Here is a 25,840-nt window from a genome sequence, read left to right on the forward strand (position 1 = left end):
TACACCGAGATGTGCATCAAACCTGTTTCTGCTGGTGTGATGTGGGTTATCTGGTGTGATGTGGGTTATCTGGTGTGATGTGGGTAATCTGGTGTGATGTGGGTTATCTGATGTGATGTGGGTTATCTGGTGTGATGTGGGTTATCTGGTGTGATGTGGGTTATCTGGTGTGGTGTGGGTTATCTGGTGTGGGTTATCTGGTGTGATGTGGGTTATCTGGTGTGATGTGGTTTATCTGGTGTGATGTGGGTTATATGGTGTGATGTGGGTTATATGGTGTGATGTGGGTTATCTGGTGTGATGTGGGTAATCTGGTGTGATGTGGGTTATCTGGTGTGGTGTGGGTTATCTGGTGTGATGTGGGTTATCTGGTGTGATGTGGGTTATCTGGTGTGATGTGGGTTATCTGGTGTGATGTGGGTTATCTGGTGTGATGTGGGTTATCTGGTGTGGTGTGGGTTATCTGGTGTGATGTGGGTTATCTGGTGTGATGTGGGTTATCTGGTGTGGTGTGGGTTATCTGGTGTGGTGTGGGTTATCTGGTGTGGTGTGGGTTATCTGGTGTTATGTGGGTTATCTGGTGTGATGTGGGTTATCTGGTGTGATGTGGGTTATCTGGTGTGATGTGGGTTATCTCTGTTATCGTCCCATACTTCTCTTTTATTCCTCGCTTTATCTCTGTCCCTCTTTATCTCTGTCCCTCTTTATCTCTGTCCCTCTCTCTATCCATCTATCACTCCCTCCTCCTCCCTCCCTCCACCTTCTCTATGGGTGTTGGATGAATCTTTCAGAGAAAGAGATGACATGAGGACCAGCTGCTGTACATGTAACTCCCCAAGATCGAGGACTGCTGTACATGTAACTCCCCAAGATCGAGGACTGCTGTACATGTAACTCCCCAAGATCGAGGACTGCTGTACATGTAACTCCCCAAGATCGAGGACTGCTGTACATGTAACTCCCCAAGATCGAGGACTGCTGTACATGTAACTCCCCAAGATCGAGGACTTTACACACACGCTGTAATTAATAAAACTGCCTAGTTCAACAATACATTGACTCACTCTCAAAGGAATTGTCCTTGGAATCACAGAACAGGAACTTTTTCTCTGTTTGACTAGATAACTTGAAGGGTTGGCGTAGATTACTAATATCCGTGTCCGTGGTGTACAATAATAAACTGTGGATGGAATACAGCGTTGCTCAGCTGTCAATTTCATTTAATTGGCTTTTACCCCCGAGAGACCAATGTCCTCTCCTCACGCTCCTCTCCTCCACCCCCTCTACCTCTCCCTATCAGCCCCCCTTCTGCCTTCCTGTCCTCCTCCCTCTTCATCAGCTTCCCTCCTCCTCCTCCTCATCCAGGGGCAGCAGGGCCTCGCTGGAGATCTCCTGCGCCTCCTGGTGTTGCTCCTTGCTGGGGGACGGGCCCGGCAGGTGGAGGGCCGAGTTGGGCAGGGAGATTATGGAGGGGTGGGAGATGTTGAACGCTGGAGTGGGAACGGGAGGAAGGTGGTTATAAATTGATCTGAATCTGAGTTAGAAAGTAAGGTAAGTGTGCATTGCGTTTGTGCCATGAAATGGGATGGGAGAAGTTGAACGTTGGAGGTGGAAGATCAGGAAGGGAGAGGAGGTTTATTATCAGGAGGTAAAGAAGGCACATTGCTTTCATATTATCACTTCATTGGACAACAGAGTGGAGGTTAGCTCACCAAACTGGGAGAGCAGGCTCATCATCTTGGGCTCAGACACCGGTCTCCCTGCTACCAGAGAGGCATAGTCCGGGGAGTCGAACTTGGCCCACCTGGCCTTGGGGTGTAGGTAGCTGCCCTCCCAGCCGTCACACACCTCCAACAGGCCCGAGGGAGAGACAGAGAGCCTGAGGCAGGAGAAGGCCAGTGGGGTGTCGGGCCCCAGCCTCAGCTCTGTCCTCCTCTCCATCCCCAGCACACGCAGCTTGGCGTCAGAGCTGCAGTACACCTCGCTCACCTGGAACCAAGAGATGGAAAGGGATTAGACCAGGGCTCTCCAACCCTGTTCCTGGAGAGCTACCGTTGTGTAGGTTTACACTCCAACCCTGTTCCTGGAGAGCTAGTGTCCTCTAGGTTTACACTCCAACCCTGTTCCTGGAGAGCTAGTGTCCTGTAGGTTTACACTCCAACCCTGTTCCTGGAGAGCTACCGTCCTGTAGGTTTACACTCCAACCCTGTTCCTGGAGAGCTACCGTCCTGTAGGTTTACACTCCAACCCTGTTCCTGGAGAGCTACCGTCCTGTAGGTTTACACTCCAACCCTGTTCCTGGAGAGCTACCGTCCTGTAGGTTTACTCTCCAACCCTGTTCCTGGAGAGCTAGTGTCCTGTAGGTTTACACTCCAACCCTGTTCCTGGAGAGCTAGTGTCCTGTAGGTTTACTCTCCAACCCTGTTCCTGGAGAGCTAGCGTCCTGTAGGTTTACACTCCAACCCTGTTCCTGGAGAGCTACCGTCCTGTAGGTTTACACTCCAACCCTGTTCCTGGAGAGCTACCGTCCTGTAGGTTTACTCTCCAACCCTGTTCCTGGAGAGCTACTGTCCTGTAGGTTTACTCTCCAACCCTGTTCCTGGAGAGCTACCGTCCTGTAGGTTTACACTCCAACCCCTGTTCCTGGAGAGCTACCGTCCTGTAGGTTTACACTCCAACCCTGTTCCTGGAGAGCTACCGTCCTGTAGGTTTACTCTCCAACCCTGTTCCTGGAGAGCTAGTGTCCTGTAGGTTTACACTCCAACCCTGTTCCTGGAGAGCTAGTGTCCTGTAGGTTTACTCTCCAACCCTGTTCCTGGAGAGCTAGTGTCCTGTAGGTTTTTGGACACTAATGTAGCGCACCTGATTCTAATAATTAGCTGGTTGATGAGCTGAATCGGGTTAATTACAACGGGTTGGAGCTAAAACCTACAGGAGGGTAGCTCTCCAGGAACAGGGTTGGAAAGCCCTGGATTAGACAGTGCCCACTGGGTACAGACGTCAGTGCAATGTCTAGTTTTGATTAACATTTGGTTGAGTTGTCAACTAACGTGATGTCACGATCGTCTGAAGGAGGAGACCAATGCGCAGCGTTGCGAGTGAACATGATGACTTTATTAAATTAAAGCAACCACGAAGAAAACAACAAATGACGAAACGTGAAGTTCAAATACTGAAACACACTAACAGCAACACAGAAACAATAACCCACAAAACAAAGGAGAAAACACACAGAATATATATGGCTCCCAATCAGAGATAACGAGCCGACAGCTGACACTCGTTACCTCCGATTGGGAGTCATCGACCAATCACCACACTGACACAAACAAAATGAAACTCACCCATCCCCAACACCACCAAATGAAATACACCCAAACACAAGAAAATGAACAACCCTGGCTCAATATAAACGTCCATAGAGCCAGAGTGTTACAGTACCCCCCTAAAGGTGCGAACTCCGGGCGCACCAACATCAGGACTAGGGGAGGGTCTGGGTGGGCGTCTGTCCATGGTGGCGGCTCTGGCCCCGTCGTGATCCCCACCCCCACCACAGTCACAACCTGCTTCGGTAGCCTCCTCCCAATGACCACCCTCCACCTAACCCCACCTGGACTAAGGGGCAACCCCGGACTAAGGGGCAGCATCGGCCTAAGGGGCAGCACCGGGATAAGGGGCAGCACCGGGATAGGGAGGCAGCACCGGGCTAAGGGACAGCACCGGACTAAGGGGGCAGCACCGGACTACGGGGCAGTACCGGACTAAAGGGCAGTACAGGACTAAGGGGCAGCACCGGGCTAAGGGGCAGTACCGGACTACGGGGCAGCACCGGGCTAAGGGGCGGCACCGGACTCAGGGGCAGCACCGGACTAAGGGGCAGCACCGACTAAGGGGCAGCACCGGGCTAGCGGGCAGCACCGACTAAGGGGCAGCACCGGGCTAAGGGGCAGCACCTGACTAGATGGCGGATCCTGGCTGGCTGGCTCCGGCCGGATCCTGGCGGGGCGGCTCTGGCGGATCCTGGCGGGGCCTCTGGCGGATCCTGGCGTCTCCAGGGCGGGCTCTGGCGGATCCGGCTGGACGGCTCGGCGGATCTCGGCTGGGCGGCTCTGGCGGATCTCGGCTGGACGGCTCTGGCGGGGATCCCGGCTGGACGGCTCTGGCGGATCTCGGCTGGACGGCTCTGGCGGATCCCGGCTGGGCGGCTCTGGCGGATCTCGGCTGGGCGGCTCTGGCGGATCCCGCTGGACGGCTCTGGCGGATCCCGGCTGGGCGGCTCTGGCGGATCCCGGCTGGCGGCTCTGGCGGATCCCGGCTGGCGGCTCTGGCGGATCCCGGCTGGGCGCACTGGCGGATCCCGGCTGGACGGCTCTGGCGGATCCCGGCTGGCGGCTCTGGCGGATCCTCGGCTGGACGGCTCTGGCGGATCCCGGCTGGACGGCTCTGGCGGATCCCGGCTGGGCGGCTCTGGCGGATCCCGGCTGGACGGCTCTGGCGGATCCCGGCTGGACGGCTCTGGCGGATCCCGGCTGGGAAGGCTCTGGCGGATCCCGTCTGGCGGAAGGCTCTGGCGGATCCCGTCTGGCGGAAGGCTCTGGCCGATCCCGGCTGGCGGAAGGCTCTGGCTGATCCCGTCTGGCGGAAGGCTCTGGCGGATCCCGGCTGGACGGCTCTGGCGGATCCCGGCTGTGACGGCTCTGGCGGAATCCCGGCTGGATGACGGATCTGGCTGCTCTGGCTGGCTGACGGATCTGGCTGCTCGTGGCTGGCTGACGGATCTGGCTGCTCATGGCTGGCTGGACGGATCTGGCTGCTCATGGCTGGCTGACGGATCTGGCTGCTCGCGGCTGGCTGACGGATCTGGCTGCTCGGGCTGGCTGACGGATCTGGCTGCTCATGGCTGGGCTGACGGATCCGGCTGCTCATGGCTGGCTGGCGGATCTGGCTGCTCGCGGCTGGCTGACGGATCTGGCTGCTCATGGCTGGCTGACGGATCTGGCTGCTCATGGCTGGCTGACGGATCTGCTGCGGCATGGCTGGCTGACGGATCTGGCTGCTCGCGGCTGGCTGACGGATCTGGCTGCTCATGGCTAGCTGACGGATCTGGCTGCTCATGGCTGGCTGACGGATCTGGCTGCTCATGGCTGGCTGACGGATCTGGCTGCTCTGGCTAGCTGACGGATCTGGCTGCCCATGGCTGGCTGACGGATCTGGCTGCTCATGGCTGGCTGACGGATCTGGCTGCTCATGGCTAGCTGATGGTGCTGGCTGGGAGGCTGGTGGTGGAGCGGACCCCAGCCTCGGATTGCAGTCATCACCTCCAGCAGGGCGGCTCCCATCTGCAGGATCTGCTCTTTCTGGTCCCGAACCCGAGCTTCCAGTCTAGTATGGGCTGCGTCGGCTCCTGCTGATTCCATAGCAGGTGTAGGATTCTGTCTGGCGGACGGCTCTGAAGGCTCATGGCAGACGGACGGCTTTGCAGGCTCAGTACAGACGGGCGGCTTATGCAGCGCTTGGCAGACGGGCAGTTCAGACGCCTAGGGCAGACGGGCAGACTCTGGCCGGCTGGCGACGCACATCGTGGACCTGGTGCGTGAGTAGGAACAGACCGGTCCGTCACCGGGAACACCCACCACTGGCCTTAACTGGGGATCAAGAACGGACCGGACCAGACTGGGAACACACTTCAGTCTCTCATGCCGTGCCACAACAACTTCCTCCCTCTACTCGCCAATGGCTCCCGTAATCCGATAGCCTTCTCTCCAGCTCTACCTGTGGCAGCCTCCTGCTGCCCAGGCGCCCAAGCCATGTGCCCCCCAAAAAATTTTTGGGGAGTAACCCACGGGCTTCCAGCCTCGACTCCACTATCCTCTTCATACCACCTCCTCTCGGCTGCAGCTGCCTCCAGCTCTTTCACGAGGGCGGTGATATTCCTCCTCATACCACCTCCTCTCGGCTGCAGCTGCCTCCCAGCTCTTCACGAGGGCAGTGATATTCCTCCGGTTGTGCCCAAGGACCCTTTCCAGCCCGAATCTCCTCCCATGTCCAAAAATCCTTAGGGAGGCGTCCATAAATCCTGCGTAGGTAGGTCCTGTTGCCGCTTGTTACGCCGCTTGGTCCTCTTGTGGTGGGTTATTCTGTCACGATCGTCTGAAGGAGGAGACCAATGCGCAGCGTTGCAAGAGTGAACATGATGACTTTATTAAATTAAAGCAACCACGAAGAAAACAACAAATGACTAAACGTGAAGTTCAAATACTGAAACACACTAACAGCAACACAGAAACAATAACCCACAAAACAAAGGAGAAAAACACACAGAATATATATGGCTCCCAATCAGAGATAACGAGCCGACAGCTGACACTCGTTACCTCCGATTGGAGTCATCGACCAATCACCACATGACACAAACAAAATGAAACTCACCCATCCCCAACACCACCAAATGAAATACACCCAAACACAAGAAAATGAACAACCCTGGCTCAATATAAACGTCCATAGAGCCAGAGTGTTACACGTGAATTTAACATGAAATCAACTAAATTCACCATGACATTGGATTTAGGTTAAAAGGTTTTAAAAAATCCCTTACGTGATGCCTTTAAAAAAAAAAAAAAAAGTTTTTCACGTTGATTCAACGTCATCACATTGAATATTTTGGTTGAAATTACGTGGAAACAACTCTGATTCAACCAGTTTTTGCCCAGGGATGATGTCATAAATATCAAGATTGTTCCTTGGGAAGAAGACATCTACGGTGCACATATGCAATGGGAGCCACATGTGAGTTCCATTCCCCCACTCCCTGTTTGTGTCAGACATGGCAATGGGTCCGAGGTACCCGATATAGTGCATTAAAAAAATAGCAGAGATTGAGAAACGCGATACATAATGCAGCACACCATCATTATTCATTATTCTGATGTTTATCTAACTCCTGTGTCTCACCAGGTAGAGGCGGTGAACAGAGTCCAGCCAGGGCAGGTTGTCCCTGAGGGACAGCTGTCTGTGTGGGGCCAAGGGACAAACCGCTGCCTCTTTCCTCAGGTTGCTGACCTGCACACGGACCCTCCCCACGCCGTCCAGGAACTCGTCGTGCAGGAAATCGCAGCGCACGAGCCCCTCAGTCTTCAGGGAGGCCTCTGGGGAGCCGGCCGGGTCATCTAACAGGTCCTTCAGGGGCCCCAGGGGGAACAAGGAGCGGACCTTACGCACACGCAGCGAACGCTCCACACGCTTCCCGATAACGCAGAGAGGACGGAACATCTGGGCATCACGCAGGTGGGGCATGGCCGTCACATGGGGGCCACACAGACTGGAGGCCACCTGACGAAGAAGAGGAGAGAGAGAGAGACAAGAAAGGGAAGAGAGAGACAAGAAAGGGAAGAGAGAGACAAGAAAGGGAAGAGAGAGACAAGAAAGGGAAGAGAGAGACAAGAAAGGGAAGAGAGGAAGAGTCATGATTTGCTGAGTAGAATTACAGTTTCATCACAAATGGGGGAATGTGGTGAGGTGCAGAAACTGGGAGAAGAGAGAGATGTCCTTGTATCTCACAGTCAGAAACAAGCAGGGCACAAACTTCACTTTGACCTGAGATCAACAGCTGACCTGAGATCAACAGCTGACCCGAGATCAACAGCTGACCCGAGATCAACAGCTGACCTGAGATCAACAGCTGACCCGAGATCAGTAGCTGACCCGAGATCAACAGCTGACCTGAGATCAGTAGCTGACCTGAGCTCAACAGCCGATCTGGGATCAGTGGTCACATCTCACGAGACTAATAATAGATTTATTGTATTACATTTGTATGCTATTTTTTTTAAATTATTTGACTAGAATAATATAGGTCAGTGGGCCACTTCCTGAATGACCTAAAAGTGTCAAAGTGTGCTGGAGTTCGCCTCTTAGGTTTATCCTCAGCAGACAGGGCTGGCTGACAGCCGAGCAACATGAATGTGTTCAGTTTCATCAACATGTATTTATTCTGCCCAGTTGCCTTACCCGATGTGAAAATATGTGTTTTCCACTCAGCATAGGAATGAATTGATTAGCCAGCTGGTGTCAATATCATGGAAACTAGCTCTGTGGATCTGCTTTTCAATTTAGCTTATTCTTAGCATGTCTTATGTTATGGCTATGTTATGACTATGATATGCTAACTTATCGTATCGTATGTGAATAGCTGTAGCGTATAGCCTCTCTCTCTCACCTTGTTCTTGACACACTGCCAGATGTCATCAGCCTTGTCCATATCAAGGAATGATATGTATGGACGACCTATGCTGGAGCAGGCCATACTGGGTTGGCTGTTGTTCCGGGCCATAGTAGGATATGTGGGTAAGTAGGAGCTCTGTTGGTACCAGCTCTGGTAGATCGATCTACCCGTTAGGAACCTGGGGATTCTAAATGGGTACTGTATTAGATGGAACCATGGGGGTGTCACAGCACATTGATGATGTCATAGAGAGATTGACCCCTTCTGATTCCATTCTGAACATTCCTCTCTGCATTCCACATTCCACTCTGAACATTCCTCTCTGCATTCCACATTCCACTCGGAACATTACTTTCTTACAATCTAGATAAAGGGTTGCTTGGGAACTTGCCAACCTGGAAGGCAGCAATGGAGCTGTACGGTAGTTCAAGGCAGACAGAGTCCAAGTCCCCAGGCTAAATATAGGGAATAAGGTTTGATGTGTTTGCCTGCATGTCATATGATAAAGTTTCATGCTCGTTATATTGCCTGATGAAGTGTCCTCCTCATCGACATTATCTGAACCATTACACCTTCCTCATCAAGCCATATCCAGTGAAGGAAACAAACATATTAAAAAAAAAAAATGACAGAACAGGTGTCAGAGCCGACTCTGAGACTTGGCCCTCGGAAACTGGAGTCAGCTTGGCTGTCTCCTAGCAACAGCCAACAAACTAACACAACTTCCAGGAGTGATTTGCAAAGAGAGAAAGAGGGAGACGTTGAGAGAGAAAAAGGTGAGAACTGTGTGAGGGGTCTAGAATGATGATAAGCCAATTATCATTGTTTACATCATAACCTATTCTTATCATAGATATTTCAGCTTATATATTTTGTAACTTAACGTTGTTTCAAGAAATGCTCATGGAATTCAGGGTTAATTGGTTTATGGTGGCATTCTGTGTGTTAATTTGTTAAGCGTCAACGCACAAGCAATTGTTTTTTAAAATCCAAACAGTCTTGGAAAAAAAACGATTCACTTATCAGTGAATGACAACATTGTGTGCTGCAAAAAAATATCCTGATTTTGTTATCGAAAGTAAGACACCATTTTTATTATTCTGACGTGTTGTGACTATGGCTGTGTCACTCAAACAGCATGTTGCTGCGGCAACAGGACCTTCTCATCTATAATGTAGAGTGGTGACGTCAGGAGAAACCCGGGCCGGTGACTGACAGCCAGAGGGCCACTCACATAGACCTACCCTACTGACAGACAGACAACATGGGGGTCTCATAGTCAGCAGTCTCTTTGACACAGCATTTACATTTTTACATTTTAGTCATTTAGCAGACGCTCTTATCCAGAGCGACTTACAGGAGCAATTAGGGTTAAGTGCCTTGCTCAAGGGCACATCGACAGATTTTTCACCTAGTCGGCTCGGGGATTAGAACCAGCGACCTTTCGGTTACTGGCACAGCGCTCTTAACCACAAAGCTACCTGCCGCCCTCATCATGAGATGATGAGTCTACTTGTCAGTGCTATATTATGTCTGCTGATTTATCATTTAAAAAAAGTTTTACTCAAATGTGTTGTCTGTTTTAGTTTTTATTGCTTCATTATTTAAACTCTTGAATTGAATGAGGAGAGATTGTTTCATATTTCCTTTCTTCCTAGTGTTAGAATATCACTGGGAGGCAGACAGCTGGTGTTTTATTGCCGTGGCACTGTGTGCCCAAGAAGAAGGAATATAGTCATAATAAGGTAATACAAAAATATATAATTAATCCTACTTAGAATTCTGCTATCTCCTCAATACATGGCTGTTCCCAGGGGCATAATTCTGCTATCTCCTCATCACATGGCTGTTCCCAGGGGTATTATTCTGCTATCTCCTCATCACATGGCTGTTCCCAGGGGTATTATTCTGCTATCTCCTCATTACATGGCTGTTCCCAGGGGCATAATTCTGCTATCTCCTCAATACATGGCTGTTCCCAGGGGCATAATTCTGCTATCTCCTCAATACATGGCTGTTCCCAGGGGCATCATTCTGCTATCTCCTCAATACATGGCTGTTCCCAGGGGCATAATTCTGCTATCTCCTCATCACATGGCTGTTCCCAGGGGCATCATTCTGCTATCTCCTCAATACATGGCTGTTCCCAGGGGCATAATTCTGCTATCTCCTCGTCACATGGCTGTTCCCAGGGGCATAATTCTGCTATCTCCTCAATACATGGCTGTTCCCAGGGGTATTATTCTGCTATCTCCTCATCACATGGCTGTTCCCAGGGGTATTATTCTGCTATCTCCTCATCACATGGCTGTTCCCAGGGGTATTATTCTGCTATCTCCTCATTACATGGCTGTTCCCAGGGGCATAATTCTGCTATCTCCTCAATACATGGCTGTTCCCATGGGCATAATTCTGCTATCTCCTCAATACATGGCTGTTCCCAGGGGCATAATTCTGCTATCTCCTCATCACATGGCTGTTCCCAGGGGTATTATTCTGCTATCTCCTCATCACATGGCTGTTCCCAGGGGTATTATTCTGCTATCTCCTCATTACATGGCTGTTCCCAGGGGCATAATTCTGCTATCTCCTCAATACATGGCTGTTCCCAGGGGCATAATTCTGCTATCTCCTCAATACATGGCTGTTCCCAGGGGCATCATTCTGCTATCTCCTCAATACATGGCTGTTCCCAGGGGCATAATTCTGCTATCTCCTCATCACATGGCTGTTCCCAGGGGCATCATTCTGCTATCTCCTCAATACATGGCTGTTCCCAGGGGCATAATTCTGCTATCTCCTCATCACATGGCTGTTCCCAGGGGCATAATTCTGCTATCTCCTCAATACATGGCTGTTCCCAGGGGTATTATTCTGCTATCTCCTCAATACATGGCTGTTCCCAGGGGCATAATTCTGCTATCTCCTCAATACATGGCTGTTCCCAGGGGCATAATTCTGCTATCTCCTCATCACATGGCTGTTCCCAGGGGCATAATTCTGCTATCTCCTCAATACATGGCTGTTCCCAGGGGTATTATTCTGCTATCTCCTCATCACATGGCTGTTCCCAGGGGTATTATTCTGCTATCTCCTCATCACATGGCTGTTCCCAGGGGTATTATTCTGCTATCTCCTCATTACATGGCTGTTCCCAGGGGCATAATTCTGCTATCTCCTCAATACATGGCTGTTCCCATGGGCATAATTCTGCTATCTCCTCAATACATGGCTGTTCCCAGGGGCATAATTCTGCTATCTCCTCATCACATGGCTGTTCCCAGGGGCATAATTCTGCTATCTCCTCAATACATGGCTGTTCCCAGGGGCATAATTCTGCTATCTCCTCAATACATGGCTGTTCCCAGGGGCATAATTCTGCTATCTCCTCATCACATGGCTGTTCCCAGGGTTATTATTCTGCTATCTCCTCATCACATGGCTGTTCCCAGGGGCTTCATTCTGCTATCTCCTCATCACATGGCTGTTCCCAGGGGTATTATTCTGCTATCTCCTCATCACATGGCTGTTCCCAGGGGTATTATTCTGCTATCTCCTCATCACATGGCTGTTCCCAGGGGTATTATTCTGCTATCTCCTCATCAGATGGCTGTTCCCAGGGGCTTCATTCTGCTATCTCCTCATCACATGGCTGTTCCCAGGGGTATTATTCTGCTATCTCCTCATTACATGGCTGTTTCCAGGGGTATTATTCTGCTATCTCCTCATCACATGGCTGTTCCCAGGAGCATCATTCTGCTATCTCCTCATCACATGGCTGTTCCCAGGGGCTTCATTCTGCTATCTCCTCATTACATGGCTGTTCCCAGGGGTATTGTTCTGCTATCTCCTCATTACATGGCTGTTCCCAGGGGTATTATTCTGCTATCTCCTCATCACATGGCTGTTCCCAGGGGCATCATTCTGCTATCTCCTCATCACATGGCTGTTCCCAGGGGCTTCATTCTGCTATCTCCTCATCACATGGCTGTTCCCAGGGGTATTATTCTGCTATCTCCTCATTACATGGCTGTTCCCAGTGGCATCATTCTGCTATCTCCTCATCACATGACTGTTCCCAGGGGCTTTATTCTGCTATCTCCTCATTACATGGCTGTTCCCAGGGGTATTATTCTGCTATCTCCTCATTACATGGCTGTTCCCAGGGGTATTATTCTGCTATCTCCTCATCACATGGCTGTTCCCAGGGGCATCATTCTGCTATCTCCTCATCACATGGCTGTTCCCAGGGGCTTCATTCTGCTATCTCCTCATTACATGGCTGTTCTCAGGGGTATTATTCTGCTATCTCCTCATTACATGGCTGTTCTCAGGGGTATTATTCTGCTATCTCCTCATTACATGGCTGTTCCCAGGGGCTTCATTCTGCTATCTCCTCATCACATGGCTGTTCCCAGGGGCTTCATTCTGCTATCTCCTCATTACATGGCTGTTCCCAGGGGTATTATTCTGCTATCTCCTCATTACATGGCTGTTCCCAGTGGCATCATTCTGCTATCTCCTCATCACATGACTGTTCCCAGGGGCTTTATTCTGCTATCTCCTCATTACATGGCTGTTCCCAGGGGTATTATTCTGCTATCTCCTCATTACATGGCTGTTCCCAGGGGTATTATTCTGCTATCTCCTCATCACATGGCTGTTCCCAGGGGCATCATTCTGCTATCTCCTCATCACATGGCTGTTCCCAGGGGCTTCATTCTGCTATCTCCTCATTACATGGCTGTTCTCAGGGGTATTATTCTGCTATCTCCTCATTACATGGCTGTTCCCAGGGGTATTATTCTGCTATCTCTTCATCACAAGGCTGTTCCCAGGGGCGTCATTATTGTCATAATACATCAGGCAGGCAGATTGGGAGAACAGACATATTTCTTTCACTGCAGTTTCTTCCTCTCTGGTCTGACTAGCTTCACCTCCCTCTCTGGTCTGACTAGCTTCACCTCCCTCTCTGGGCTGAATAGCTTCACCTCCCTCTCTGGTCTGACTAGCTTCACCTCCCTCTCTGGGCTGAATAGCTTCACCTCCCTCTCTGGGCTGAATAGCTTCACCTCCCTCTCTGGGCTGACTAGCTTCACCTCCCTCTCTGGTCAGTCTAGCTTCACCTCCCTCTCTGGTCTGACTAGCTTCACCTCCCTCTCTGGGCTGAATAGCTTCACCTCCCTCTCTGGGCTGAATAGCTTCACCTCCCTCTCTGGGCTGAATAGCTTCACCTCCCTCTCTGGTCTGACTAGCTTCACCTCCCTCTCTGGTCTGACTAGCTTCACCTCCCTCTCTGGTCTGACTAGCTTCACCTCCCTCTCTGGTCAGTCTAGCTTCACCTCCCTCTCTGGTCTGAATAGCTTCACCTCCCTCTCTTCTCCTATCTAGAGGATTCTGACTGTCTGCCTCCATTTCAAATGCTAATAGACTTCTCATGCCAATGCGCTCTCTCTCTCTCTCTCTCTCTCTCTCTCTCTCTCTCTCTCTCTCTCTCTCTCTCTCTCTCTGGCTACTGTCTCTATCAACAGTGACTGTATATCAGCTTTCCATAGGCGTAGTACTGTTGGTGGTGTAGCAACAGCTGTAAGGGGTTAAGTTGTCATATGATAATTGTCATTCAATCTTGGTTTCATCAGAGAATCTTGTTTCTCATGGTCTGAGAGTCCTTTAGGTGCCTTTTGGCAAACTCCAAGCGGGCTGATGTGCCATTTAATGAGGAGTGGCTTCTGTCTGGCCACTCTACCAGAAAGGCCTGATTGGTGCTGCACTGCACAGATGGTTGTCGTTCTGGAAGGTTCTCCCATCTCCACAGAGGAACCTCTGCAGCTCTGTCAGAGTGACCATCGGGTTCTTGGTCACCTCCCTGACCAAGGCTCTTCTCCCCCCGATTGCTCAGTTTGGCTGGGCGGCCAGCTCTAGGAAGAGTCTTGGTGGTTCCAAAAGACACTTGTTGCTTATTTTATGAGTGCCAGTGGACTGAATGATGAGTGACAGCAGGACACTAGCCGTCAATATTATTATAACTAACCCAAGATAGACCACTATTAATCATAGTGGGAAGAACAAGCAAGCACTAGCTAGCGAGATCCTGTTGGCACGTTCTAGAATGTTTTTGCTTATTTCTGTTAGGGAACGCCTCCTCTGTGAAGTGCGAGTGTGCAATAACTCAATTCGCCCTTGCCCCAATGGAGGCTCCTCAGAGGAGGAAGGGGAGGACCGTACTACTCAGTGATTTTTATATAAATAAAAATATTAAAACATTTAAAATGTTATACGTTTTAGATAAAACTATACTAAATATATTCACGTCACCAAATAATTGAATTAAAACACACTGTTTTGCAATGAAGGTCTACAGTAGCCTCAACAGCACTCTGTAGGGTAGCAACATGGTGTAGCCGGAGGACAGCTAGCTTCCATCCTCCTCTGGGTATATTTTCAATACAAAACTTTCAAAAATGAAGGAGAAGCAAGAGAGAGAGAGAGAGAGAGTGTCTTTTTTCAGTTTCACTTACTGTAGCTAGCAATTGCAGCTAGCTAGTTTAGCCTACTCAAACACCCTGCTCAAAACAGAGGGATGCTATGTTAGCTACAGTAGCTGGCTATGACTATCCAACACAACACTGGAACTCTTCCAAGTCAAGGTAAGCTTTTGGTTTTACTAATTTATTGCCACCTGGGCCTGCCGTTGTAACTGCTAAGCTGCTTACTGACTGTACACTGTAACGTTATTGCATGATTGTAGCGGGTTTACTAACGCGTTAGTTCTAGTAGCCATGTAGACTATGACGTTGAATATGACGCTAATATGGGGACAATGATGTAGGCTTTGTGTAGCAGGTTATATGGTTTGGCTTGGAAAGTTGTTTTTTTCTTTTGCCTGGTCACATACAGCTGATGTGTTGTTCATTGAAGTCCACAAGTGAAGGGAAGCGGTGAAAGGAGGAGAGCGCAAAGATGCGAGAAGGAATACAACGTGGCTGCTATGAAAGTGAACTGTGTTTATGCGTGATCAGGGGGGTGTATTCATTCCGCCGATTCTGTTGAAAAACGTTTCTTAAACGGAACAAAACGGGGATAAACATACCTAATGATTACACCCTATATCAGCTACTGTCTGTACATGTGTCACTGTCTGTCACCTCAAATTTTTCTCTCGACCTGAGTGCACCTACGTTGTAAATGTTCATTCATAGGCTAGGTTGTAGCAACCTCATGATGGGTATAGGGAAAATTCTAGTATCATGTAGTAGCCTAAACCTATCGATGTTACATTGAGCTGGGTGAATGGAATATGAATGACAGTCATCCAATATGCTGTAATAGAAATAAGGCCACGCTCAGGAAAAACAAATATCGTCCTCCCTCATCTTAAATGGCACCAACTGCCACTGCCTTGCACTCCTTCTAAACAATGCAATTTTTTTGAAACTTTTGGCAAAGGGTAAAGTCTACAGAACTTAGTCCACTCAGTCAAAATCTACCTCGCTCCATCTTCTCCCACTGCCGGCCACTGGGCAGAGTCAAGAGTCACGAGACTCAAAGCCACGAGAGGGTAGAAAACATGTTTCTGATTTATGCATCCGGTGAAACATCTCATTGTTCTAAAATGTGCTTTTCCCTCTACTTCTCTTCCTCTCTTACACAAATGTCACACACACACATGCACGCACGCACGCACGCACACGCACACTACCCTGGCTGGATGCTGCCCCTCATATTAAGCTTTGTTGACCATTTTAATTTAATTCATTCGTTCACAATAATCTTTTTATGGGTGAATTTTACTGTAGTTTAATCTTTTGCCATGTTGAAAATGTTAAAAGTCAGTCAAATCTATTTTCTTTGTGTCTGGGACTACAGTGTATTGTGACAATGAATCTGTCAGTTATACAACAACAGGATGCCACAGATCTTTAACAACAGCCACACACACACACACACACACAAACATTATGTGCTGAATCCAAAATTATTGTCATAGCTATAATCAGACCTCTTAAAATGGCACAGATTCCCCAGACCACAGATCATGGGTCGTTGATGTACATGTCCAGGTTATTTAACAGTAACTAGTTGTTTTCTAAAGAAAAGCAATTATTTTGTCCAATAAAATAACATCAAATTGATCAGAAATACAGTGTAGATATTGTTAATGTTGTAAATAGCTACGTAGGCGTACAGAGGCCCATTATCAGCAACCATTAGCCCTGTGTTCCAATGGCACGTTGTGTTTGCTAATCCAAGTTTATCATTTTAAAAGGCTAATTGATCATTAGAAAACCCTTTTGCAATTATGTTAGCACAGCTGAAAACTGTTGTGCTGATTAAAGAAGCAATAAAACTGGCCTTCTTGAGACTAGTTAGTATCTACAACCAAATCTATGGGCTAAAAAACGTTAGCTGACATTTTACATTTTTACATTTTAGTCATTTAGCAGACGCTCTTATCCAGAGCGACTTACAGTTAGTGCATACATTTTTTATTAATTTTTTCATACTGGCCCCCCGTGGGAAACTTGTTGCCATCTGTTGCTAGTTGTTCTGAACAATTCTGACAAGTTATAAATAGCTCTTTAAGGTATGCAATGACTAGCATGATAAGAGGAATACTGATGAGGCACTACACAATTTCAAAATGGCACCTCCTGCATTCTACTATTACAACTTACAAGAGTAAGTTTAAAGCCAGACTGAAACCCCCCCCCCAAAAAAAAAAAAACGTTTGGGAACCACTGGCCTAGTCAATGGCTGATTTAGCTAGAGGCCACCAAAGAAAAATCCTGATTGGATATTTTTTTCTCTTCAGCGTTAACCCTTTCCTTTCTAACAAAAACGGAAGAGCTTAAATCAGAACATAATTTAAAATAATAATATAATTATTATATAATTTGTATTATTTTATATATCTTTAGACTTTCTCTGAAGGCGTAGAAGGCCCATTGTCTTTGGGTTAGTAATAATGTGTAGAGTGGCTCTATTTGCCCTCAGCATGCATTCTTTTCACTTCTGAATGTCTAAAGAACCCATATGTTCTTCAGAAATATGAACGCAGAAATACTGGACATTTTGAACTCTTACAATCATGGTCTTCAATTGGACTCGCGTTTTACCCGTCTCAGTCTTGACTCGGTCTCGAACCCCTCATCCCCCTCCCTTTCTCAGTCTTGACTCGGTCTCGAACCCCTCATCCTCCTCCCGGTCTCGGTCTTGACTCGGTCTCGAACCCCTCATCCTCCTCCCGGTCTCGGTCTTGACTCGGTCTCTGACCCCTCATCCTCCTCCCGGTCTCAGTCTTGACTCGGTCTCGAACCCCTCATCCTCCTCCCGGTCTCGGTCTTGACTCGGTCTCGGACCCCTCATCCTCCTCCCGGTCTCAGTCTTGACTCGGTCTCGAACCCCTCATCCTCCTCCCGGTCTCAGTCTTGACTCGGTCTCGAACCCCTCATCCTCCTCCCGGTCTCGGTCTTGACTCGGTCTCAGACCCCTCATCCTCCTCCCGGTCTCGGTTTTGAATCGGTCTCGGACCCCTAATCCTCCTCCCAGTCTCGGTTTTGAATCGGTCTTGAGCCAATGTCTTAAGTCGTTGACCATGTTATTACTCCAACCTTGTTAAAGTGACAAACTGACACGTTTCATTTTACTCAAAAACAACTTTATATCGAAGGAGTGCCTTTGATTTGACGGCCTGCACATGCGCAGTTCGGCGCGAGACGACCATTAGACCCGATGATGTGCTTCTATGCATAAGCTTAGCTAGCTAACGTCGCCATGACATCGCCTACAAATGGTGATCAAGGATTTATATTATAGAAGCAGTTTCTGCTTTCTTCGTACTGTACTGTCTTTGGTTTCATGTTTAAATCATGACCTGTAGATGTCAGCATTGAGACAAACAAAATCTAAATTATAAAGTATTTCCTAGAATCAAACAGTTTGACCTATCATTGTTTACAGTATTTCATAGGGGACTGTATTCAGAGTACACACATTCACACACACACACACACACACACACACACACACACACACACACAGGAAACTGATGGCACCAGCATCATTGTCATGTGATCACTCATAAATGCTTACCATTCATTCCAGTTAAATGTTGTAAAGTTGAGAAGACTCTTGTGCTATTTTCTGTTTGCTGTGTTGTAATAGAAAAGAAGAAGAATGCTTGTGGAATCTAGTCAAGGTTGTCCTCTGGTATTTCCGGAATCTTGTGGACAGTTCTAGAATTTTTCCCATTGTCATGCGTTCTTTTTTTTATTTGGGGGGGGAGTGTGAGAAACAGTTGGCTCAGGCTAGAGGCTGTATCCACCCTCTCCCCTGAGCCCCAATCACAACTTGTCTAGATGTCACAGACATACAGCACATACATGTTCTCCCCCCTAAGATGGATATATATAGTGAGAAATTACACCCCAGTACTTTCAGCACAGACTAGACAGCTGTCCAGCTCCTCTCCTCACTCGTGTGCATCTGAATGTCTGTGAAATTAAGGATGTCTCACAGAGGAAGCGGCTGCATCGTGATGCTAAGGATTAAAATTTGAAAATGCAAATTTGTTCATCCGGAAAAAACATAGCAGAGGCATCATTACACATCAATAAGTGTATGTTCTTTTCTGTTAGCTACTTTGTAGTCCATCTCAGGGCACTGAAAGTCTAGTTTTTCTCTCTGGCTTTCTCTCAAATCTCTCCCATGACAACACATTTTCTCCAGCACATTATCTGCATATTTAAATCAATACCAACTTTAGCTTTCAAGTTTTGTTTGCAGCGTTTGGCTTGCTTTGCACTCAGTTCAACTAAGCACCTCCACCCTAAATTATTTCTGTACTGTGTAGGCTTAAATAAAATCCCATCCCTTCAGACTCCCATCTGGTCCTACAGATATGACCCAATTCCAGCCTTCAAGCATCACAAGAAAACCTTTCCGAGCAGGTGAAGCTTATAATTCGGACCGTGAAGCAAGGGGGGAGAGTGAGAGGAAATATGGCAAACATCCGTGACATGTCTGCTAAGAGTTGGGAGGCAGCCAGGGTAATGAGACACAAACTGGTTCCACCTGTCCTCCGCATTAACCGCCTCTGCAGGTAATAATAAAATAAATAATTTTGGTGGGAACTTATATTTATCCTTTTTTCACCCATGAATTAGAAATGTACTTTTTTTGCATTTCCCAACTCTCCCTGAGACACCCTCAGAGAGAGAGAGAGCCATTATCAACAGCAATCCTGGAGCAATTAGGGTTAAAAGCCTTGCTCAAGGGCACATCGACAGATTTCTCACCTTGTTGGTGCGTGGATTTAAAACCAGCGACCTTTCGCTCTAACCGCTAGGCTACCTGGGAAATCACTGTTTCCACCCGGTTCCAAACTGGGGACCTTGATAACCACTACACTACAGAAAGTGCTCAAATGTACAGTAGAAAGCAGGGAAGTGTGATTGCGGACAGTGTGCTGCTTCTTATATAAATTTCCCATATCACTCACCGCCTCACAGAATACAGCTCTCCTCTTTCACACACGGTGGTCTTTGTGTTATTAACAATAATCTTCCTGTGTCGTGTCCCAACTGCTGAAATCAATGAAGGTTCAAATCTGCATGCTCACTTGTGTCAAGTCTCAATAATAATTATGCTCTCATTGAATTCTACAAGTCGATAGTCTATGAGTGGGCGAATACAAAATGTGGCGAGGTGGCATAGTTGATGACAAACACAAAATGTTAATGTCTTTGCCAAACAATAATGGTGGTAACTCTTAGCTACACAGTAGATATAGCTGTGACAGCCTTTGTGTCTGTCTGGATGTAAACCTCTTGTTTCCAGATGTGTTAGTGCTTCACACTTACATGAGAAGTAGGACATCAGTATGCATAAGATGAGTCTACACCAGGCCTGAATATGAATCATTCAGAAGTATCACTCCCCTCTACAGACAGACAGACAGACATACAGAGATCAAACACACTGCTGCCTCGCTCTATGCAATAAACACCTCAGCACTGCACTCAACTCTCGATTCACACTTTATCGCCCTGCTGAATGTAAAGTGCCGTGATTGCAGTAGTTCTGCTGCTACGTGGGTGTGGGGAGCTAGCAGTTGTACTGTAAAATACCAATAAAGCTGTATTTACTTCCCAGGGAGCTTCTTTTTCTTTCTTTTTGAGTCATTTAGCAGACGCTCTTATCCAGAGCGACTTACAGTTAGTGAGTGCATACATTATTATTTTTTTAATTTTTTTTCATACTGGCCCCCCGTGGGAATCGAACCCACAACCCTGGTGTTGCAAACGCCATGCTCTACCAACTGAGCTACATCCCTCTTCCTCATCTTTCACAGTCCAGGGTTTGGAGCACAGAGCTGAGTTCCTGTACTTGTTATGTCTGGAACCAACACTCAACCCTACTGTTGGAAAATAACCTCTCACTCAACGTCAACAAAACAAAGGAGATGATCGTGGACTTCAGGAAACAGCAGAGGGTGCACTCCCCTATCCACATTGACGGGACCCGCAGTGGAGAAGGTGGAAAGCTTCAAGTTCCTTGGCATACACATCACTGACAAACTTTAAAATGGTCCACCCACGCAGACAGTGTGGTGAAGAAGGCGCAACAGAGCCTCTTCAACCTCAGGAGGCTGAAGAAATTTGGCTTGGCACCTAAAATCTCACAAACTTTTACAGATGCACAATTGAGAGCATCCAGTCGGGCTGTATCACCGCCTGGTACGGCAACTGCACCGCCTGCAACCGCAGGGCTCTCCGGAGGGTGGTGCGGTCTGTCGAACGCATTACCGGGGGCACACTGCCTGCCCTCCAGGACACCTACAGCACCCGATGTCACAGGAAGGCCAAAAAGATCATCAAGGACATCATCCACCCGAACCACTGCCTGTTCACCCCGCTATCATCCAGAAGGCGAGGTCAGTACAGGTGAATCAAAGCTGGGTCCGAGAGAATGAAAAACAGCTTCTATCTCAAGGCCATCAGACTATTAAATAGCCATCACTAGCACATTAGAGGCTGCTGCTGCCTATTTGAAATCACTGGCCACTAAGAAATGGAACACTTGTCACTTTAATAATGTTTCCATATCTTGCATTACTCATCTCATATGTATATCCTGTATTCTATAATATTCTACTGTATCTTAGTCCATGCAGCTCTGTCATTGCTTGTCCATATATGTATATATTCTTAAATTCCATTCCTTACTTAGATTTGTGTGTATTGGGTATTTGTTGTGAAATTGTTAGATATTATCGCACTGTCGGAGCTAGAAGCACAAGCATTTCGCTACACCCGCAATAACATCTGCTAAACACGTGTATGTGACAAATAAAAATGTGATTTGAATTGATTTGGAGCGAGGGGAAGTCGGAGTTCTGTACTGTTATGTCTGGAACCACCACTCAACCCTTCTATTGGAGCGAGGGGAAGGAGACGGGGCCAGTCCAAATTCCTACTGTAAAATACTGTCCTTTTGCTTAGATAGAGGTCTCAGTTATTAATGCATTAGGAGGCACACTGGTCACACTGTGTTAGTTACTGTTTATTATTCTGTATTCAGCACTGTGACTGGCAGGCCTGGGGCAGTCGGTTTTTATTTCACTTTGAAGAGGAGGCAGTGAAGCAAGTTACTGATGCTGGCAGTGAAGCCAGTTACTGAGGCTGGCAGTAAAGCCAGTTACTGAGGATGGCAGTGAAGCAAGTTACTGATGCTGGCAGTGAAACCAGTTACTGAGGCTGGCAGTGAAGCCAGTTACTGAGGATGGCAGTGAAGCAAGTTACTGATGCTGGCAGTGAAGCCAGTTACCGAGGCTGGCAGTGAAGCCGGTTACCGAGGCTGGCAGTGAAGCCAGTTACTGAGGCTGGCAGTGAAGCCAGTTACTGAGGCTGGCAGTGAAGCCAGTTACCGAGGCTGGCAGTGAAGCCAGTTACCGAGGCTGGCAGTGAAGCCAGTTACCGAGGCTGGCAGTGAAGCCAGTTACCGAGGCTGGCAGTGAAGCCAGTTACCGAGGCTGGCAGTGAAGCCAGTTACCGAGGCTGGCAGTGAAGCCAGTTACCGAGGCTGGCAGTGAAGCCAGTTACCGAGGCTGGCAGTGAAGCCAGTTACCGAGGCTGGCAGTGAAGCCAGTTACCGAGGCTGGCAGTGAAGCCAGTTACCGAGGCTGGCAGTGAAGCCAGTTACCGAGGCTGGCAGTGAAGCCAGTTACCGAGGCTGGCAGTGAAGCCAGTTACCGAGGCTGGCAGTGAAGCCAGTTACGAGGCTGGCAGTGAAGCCAGTTACGAGGCTGGCAGTGAAGCCGGTTACCGAGGCTGGCAGTGAAGCCAGTTACCGAGGCTGGCAGTGAAGCCAGTTACCGAGGCTGGCAGTGAAGCCAGTTACGAGGCTGGCAGTGAAGCCAGTTACCGAGGCTGGCAGTGAAGCCAGTTACCGAGGCTGGCAGTGAAGCCAGTTACCGAGGCTGGCAGTGAAGCCAGTTACCGAGGCTGGCAGTGAAGCCAGTTACCGAGGCTGGCAGTGAAGCCAGTTACCGAGGCTGGCAGTGAAGCCAGTTACCGAGGCTGGCAGTGAAGCCAGTTACCGAGGCTGGCAGTGAAGCCAGTTACCGAGGCTGGCAGTGAAGCCAGTTACCGAGGCTGGCAGTGAAGCCAGTTACCGAGGCTGGCAGTGAAGCCAGTTACCGAGGCTGGCAGTGAAGCCAGTTACCGAGGCTGGCAGTGAAGCCAGTTACCGAGGCTGGCAGTGAAGCCAGTTACGAGGCTGGCAGTGAAGCCAGTTACCGAGGCTGGCAGTGAAGCCGGTTACCGAGGCTGGCAGTGAAGCCGGTTACCCGAGGCTGGCAGTGAAGCCAGTTACCGAGGCTGGCAGTGAAGCCAGTTACCGAGGCTGGCAGTGAAGCCAGTTACCGAGGCTGGCAGTGAAGCCAGTTACCGAGGCTGGCAGTGAAGCCAGTTACCGAGGCTGGCAGTGAAGCCAGTTACCGAGGCTGGCAGTGAAGCCAGTTACCGAGGCTGGCAGTGAAGCCGGTTACCGAGGCTGGCACCAATAAGAGGAGGAAGTGAGGAGACACTTTGAAAACCCTCTTTGGAGGCGTTGAGACCAGGGGAGAATCTCAAATGGTTTTGCTCCACTCCTCGCGTCCTCTCCTCGCCTGCTTTTGGAAAATGTAAAAGGTTATCGAGGAACAGAGGCGAGGAGAAGACACCTGGAAACAAATGCGCTTGAATGAAATGACTCTCCTTCACCACTTGCAACTGATGTTTACAGGGGTGTTATCCTAATATAAATGTATAAAGTGATAAAAACACATTTAGCTAGTTGTGCAAGACATGTTATAGATAAAAGGATAAGTATCGTATGATCTTTAAATGTGTGCATGCTTTTCTCCTTTGAGGAAAGAACAGCTTATTCAAAGGTTTTTAAACACCTAGGCGCAAGCCGCCAGGAGGATACTCTTGGATTGAATCCTACTACACCGGCTCTGACGCTTGTCGGATGTGGCAGGGCTTGCAAACTATTACAGACTACAAAGGGAAACCCAGCCGCGAGCTACCCAGTGATGCGAGCCTACCAGACGAGCTATATGCCATTAATGCTCACTTTGAGGCAAGCAACACTGAAGCATGCATGAGAGCACCAGATGTTCCTGACGACCGTGTGATCACGCTCTCCGTAGCCGTTTTGAGAACAATTTGAGCAAGACCTTTAAACAGGTCAACATTCACAAGGCCGCGGGGCCAGACGGATTACCAGGACGTGTACTCAGAGCATGCATGGACCAACTGGCAAGCGTCTTTACTGACATTTTCAACCTCTCCCTGACCGAGTCTGTAATACCTACATGTTTCAAGCAGACCACCATAGTCCCTGTGCCCAAGAAAGCGGAGGTTACCTGCCTAAATGACTACCGCCTCGTAGCACTCACGTCGGTAGCCATGAAGTGCTTTGAAAGGCTGGATATGGCTCACATCAACACCATCATCCCAGAAACCCTAGACCCACTCCAATTCGCATACCGCCCCAACAGATCCACAGATGACACAATCTCAATCGCACTCCACACTGCCCTTTCCCACCTGGACAAAAGGAACACCTATGTGAGAATGCTGTTCATTTACTACAGCTCAACATTCAACACCATAGTGCCCTCAAAGCTCATCACTAAGCTAAGGACCCTGGGACTAAACACCTCCCTCTGCAACTGGATCCTGGACTTCCCCAGGTGGTAAGGGTAGGCAACAACACATCTGCCACGCTGATCCTCAACACGGGGGCACCTCAGGGGTGCGTGCTTAGTCCCCTCTTGTACTCCCTGTTCACCCATGACTGCGTGGCCGTGCACGACTCCAACATCATCATTAAGTTTGTTGGTGACACAACAGTGGTAGGCCTGATCACCGATAACAATGAGACAGCTTATAGTGAGGAGGTCAGAGACCTGGCCGTGTGGTGCCAGGACAACAACCTCTCCCTCAATGTGAGCAAGACAAATGAGCTGATCGTGGACTACAGGAGGCTGCAGTGGAGCGGGTCGAGAGTTAAGTTCCTTGGTGTCCAAACACACCAAGACAGTCGTAAAGAGGGCACGACAACACCTTTTTTCCCTCAGGAGACTTGGCATGGGTCCGCAGATCCTCAAAAAGTTATACAGCTGCACCATCGAGAGCATCCTGACTGGTTGCATCACTGCCTGGTATGGCAACTGCTCGGCGCTACAGAGGGTAGAGTGTACGGCCCAGTATATCACTGGGGCCAAGCTTCCTGCCATCCAGGACCTATATACTAGGCAGTGTCAGAGGAAGGCCCAAAAAATGGTCAAAGACTCCAGTCAACCAAGTCAGACTGTTCACTCTGCTACCGCACCGCAAGCGGTACCGGAGTGCCAAGTCTAGGTCCAAAAGGCTCCTTAAGAGCAATTAATCAAATGTCCACCCGGACTATTTACATTGACCCCCCCCCTCCTTTGTTTTTACACTGCTGCTACTCGCTGTTTATTATCTATGCATAGTCACTTTACCCCTACCTACATGTACAAATTACCTCGACTAACCACATTGACTCGGTACCGGTACCCCCTGTATATAGCCTCGTTATTGTTATTTTATTACTTTTTATTATTTTTACTTTAGTTTATTTAATAAATATTTTCTTAACTCTATTTCTTGAACTGCATTGTTGGTTAAGGGCTTGTAAGCTCCTTAACAGCTTCTACCCCCAAGCCATAAGACTCCTGAACAGCTAATCATGGCTACCCGGACTATTTGCACTGCCCCCCCCCCACCCCCCACCCCCACCCCATCCTTTTACGCTGCTGCTACTCTGTTAATTATTTATGCATAGTCACTTTAACTCTACCCACATGTACATATTACTTCAACTATCTCAACTAGCCGGTGCCCCCGCACATTGACTCCGCACCGGTACCCCCCTGTATATATAGCCTCCCTACTGTTATTTTATTTTACTTCTGCTCTTTTTTTCTCAACACTTTTTTGTTGTTTTATTTTACTTTTTCATTAAAAAATAAATGCACTGTTGGTTAAGGGCTGTAAGTAAGCATTTCACTGTAATGTCTGCACCTGTTATATTCGGCGCATG

The 25,840-nt window shown here is 48.6% G+C and overlaps 1 protein-coding gene across 2 annotated transcripts; it reads right to left on the reverse strand.

Annotated features, from left to right (window-relative positions):
- Positions 1-575: 575 nt before the first annotated feature.
- LOC121536432 (uncharacterized protein C11orf42) lies at positions 576-20,434 on the reverse strand. 2 transcript variants are annotated; one of them, XM_041843690.2, is made up of 5 exons: positions 18,317-20,434; positions 8,219-8,411; positions 6,955-7,332; positions 1,713-1,989; positions 576-1,490 (listed from the first exon to the last, which is right to left on the reverse strand). In XM_041843690.2, the coding sequence occupies exons 2-5, from the start codon at positions 8,330-8,332 to the stop codon at positions 1,336-1,338; spliced, it is 924 nt and encodes a 307-aa protein (XP_041699624.1). In that variant the 5' UTR covers positions 8,333-8,411; positions 18,317-20,434; the 3' UTR covers positions 576-1,335. The 2 variants fall into 2 exon arrangements, with proteins under 2 accessions (XP_041699624.1, XP_041699625.1); XM_041843691.2 differs by lacking the exon at positions 18,317-20,434 and having other exon boundaries at positions 8,219-9,471.
- Between the last annotated feature and the right edge of the window lie 5,406 nt (positions 20,435-25,840).

The sequence above is a fragment of the Coregonus clupeaformis genome, chromosome 23 (genome assembly GCF_020615455.1).
Source record: "Coregonus clupeaformis isolate EN_2021a chromosome 23, ASM2061545v1, whole genome shotgun sequence".
In the NCBI taxonomy this organism is placed as follows: domain Eukaryota; kingdom Metazoa; phylum Chordata; class Actinopteri; order Salmoniformes; family Salmonidae; genus Coregonus; species Coregonus clupeaformis.